General features: G+C 40.7%; 1 protein-coding gene across 2 annotated transcripts; it reads left to right on the top strand.

Moving 5' to 3' along the window:
* The first annotated feature begins 376 nt into the window (after positions 1 to 376).
* Positions 377 to 2409, top strand: LOC130419943 (transmembrane protein 250). Of its 2 annotated transcripts, none has more exons than XM_056746965.1 (2): positions 377 to 459; positions 1555 to 2409. In XM_056746965.1, exon 2 carries the CDS (start codon positions 1712 to 1714, stop codon positions 2129 to 2131), a length of 420 nt encoding a protein of 139 aa, XP_056602943.1. In that variant the 5' UTR covers positions 377 to 459; positions 1555 to 1711; the 3' UTR covers positions 2132 to 2409. The 2 variants fall into 2 exon arrangements, with proteins under 2 accessions (XP_056602943.1, XP_056602944.1); XM_056746966.1 differs by having other exon boundaries at positions 387 to 459; positions 1396 to 2409.

Raw genomic sequence — 2409 nt, forward strand, 5'->3', positions numbered from 1 at the left:
TCAAAAAAAATATGTTTGTAATTTGCCTTAATTAAAATAAATACGTGACTTGTTGTTAAACAGCAGGTCCGTCGCGTGTTTAACACACGCTGTAATCCGCGCAACACAGACGGTCCGTCTAGTTGTGGCTAGAAGGGATAGAGATACAGCCGGAAGTGATGCAAAATCTCACTTTCTCACTCCTCACTCTCGGCATAAATTACATGAACTAACACCTACACCTATCCCAACCCTAAACCTAATCCTACAATAAAAAATAGTAATTAACTGTTGTCGTTGTGACAAAAATTATGCGGCTTTGAAGTGCGCATGCCCAGTGGAGGTAGCTGTACCCCTTCTAGCCACGACTACCCTCCTGTTGTTATGGTAACCAGCGGGCCGGTGTGTTTTGCGACAGGCCGTGTTTCGTCCGGTGGCAGAAGCAGCGGTGTTCGGCAGATGGATGCGGTGTTCAAATTTGTGAGTGATTTTCTTTTATATCATATCATATCACATATAATGTTTTTTATATGTATATGATGTCGTATTTAAAACATAATTGCGCGCAGGATGTGAGAGAAACAGTGTTCTGTTCCTAAATGCATATTCGTATGATTTTTCTCTCAAAAAATATTCTTTACGCTTGAAACCCAACAAATATACTGTGTTAATTTTACTGTTTAGGTTTCCGTTTAAAGTAACACTATGTTCAGTAGCATCATCTGATGGTAGTATCATGATGTTACACGGATTTTCTTTTTACATGTGCCATGGTAATACTATGGTAATCTTTGAAGTGACGAGTGTAATGCGAAGTGCATGTAAGGGAACACATAGTCACACTCATTTTCTCTGTTTAAAAAAAATCATCAATCATATATTTTAATATAGTTTTTTATTCTAGTTATATCATTATACAGTATGGATATAGAATGAGGCATCACAGTGACCTATATCTGTAGTTATACGTTTACATTACTAAAGAAACAGCTCACCAAAATATGAAAATTCACCCTGTGCTATCCCAGATGTTTTTCAGAAGTACTAAGACTTTCTTTCTTCAGCTGAACACAAGCAATCCATTGTATTTTTAAATGCCGCCATGTTATCTAGGGGGCTCAAAACAGCGATGCTCCAGAAAGTTATGCTTGTAAGAAAAAATCAAAAGTATTAGAACGAAAAAAACATATTTTGAAGATAGTAGTAATTGTATTTTTGAACAATTCACTGAAATCACCGGTCATAATGACCGAAGTGAGACGCTGTTTTTTAATAGTTTTTCTATAAATTGCCATTTTCTGTAAATGTCATGTTTATCATTATCAATGGATTTGTTGTTCCATTTACATTTAGACATTTGGCAGACGCTTTTATCCAAAGCGACTTACATTGCTTTATCCTATACATTTTACATAGGTATTTGCAATCCCCTGGGATCGAACCCACAACCTTGCGTTGTTAACGCAATGCTCTTACCACTGAGCTACAGGAAAGCTGGAAAGTTGTTCCATAGTGCACCCTTACAACTACTATTATGATTCTTTTATTCTTTCTTAATGATGTTGTCTTCCTCAGAGCTTCAACACTTTAAAGATGCTCACTGGGTGAGGACCAGCCACAGATCATCGGGTTAAACGGCACATGCACCTGTTATGCAACATGCAGCCCTGCAGTTACTGGAGGAGTCCTGTGACCGGGCCTTCCTGAACCTAGGGCTTTGCCAAGCCCACCGATGCCCGTCATCCCAATTCCACGGAGGGTTCGTTCCTTCCATGGCCCTCACACCACCTGCATGCACTCCGCCTGTGGGCCGGCGCGCACCGCCCAGCTCGTACGCACCAAGTACAACAACTTTGACCTCTACCTGAAGTCGCGATGGATGTATAGTTTCGTCCGCTTCCTTCTTTATTTCGGCTGCAGCCTTTTCACTTCCCTTCTCTGGGCAGCACTGTCGGTCCTCTTCTGTCTGCAGTACGTCAGCGTGCGGATTTTCCTCCGTCTCCAGTACAAACTGTCTGTCATTCTCATGCTTTTGGGTCACCGCCGGCTGGACTTTGGCATCCTCAACGACCTCTTCATATACAGCATGCACATCACCATGTTTCTGATTGGAGGGCTGGGATGGTGTTTCATGGTGTTTGTAGATATGTAAGAACACACTACAAGTGTTTGTATTAAACACATCTAGATTTGCTGTTTGACCACACAGCCTTGTACAGATGGTATGACACTCCCCGTTTCCATGATCTTACCTCTTTACCAATTTGCCAGAAGTAATCTGTTGTTAGTGTGCATGTGTTGTTTCTTTTAAAGAGTGAAATGTGTTTACTAATGCTGTGCATAGGGCGATATGATTTTCTTTATATTGTCATGTTTCAAAAAAATTGTATGAGTCCAGAATAAAGGGATAGTTCCCCCCAAACCTCTTTA

This window comes from Triplophysa dalaica, chromosome 4 (assembly GCF_015846415.1).
Source record: "Triplophysa dalaica isolate WHDGS20190420 chromosome 4, ASM1584641v1, whole genome shotgun sequence".
In the NCBI taxonomy this organism is placed as follows: domain Eukaryota; kingdom Metazoa; phylum Chordata; class Actinopteri; order Cypriniformes; family Nemacheilidae; genus Triplophysa; species Triplophysa dalaica.

Bases quoted from the DNA above. Each gene is read 5' to 3' on its own strand.
- LOC130419943 (XM_056746965.1), top strand. From the start codon at position 1,712: ATGCCCGTCATCCCAATTCCACGGAGGGTTCGTTCCTTCCATGGCCCT.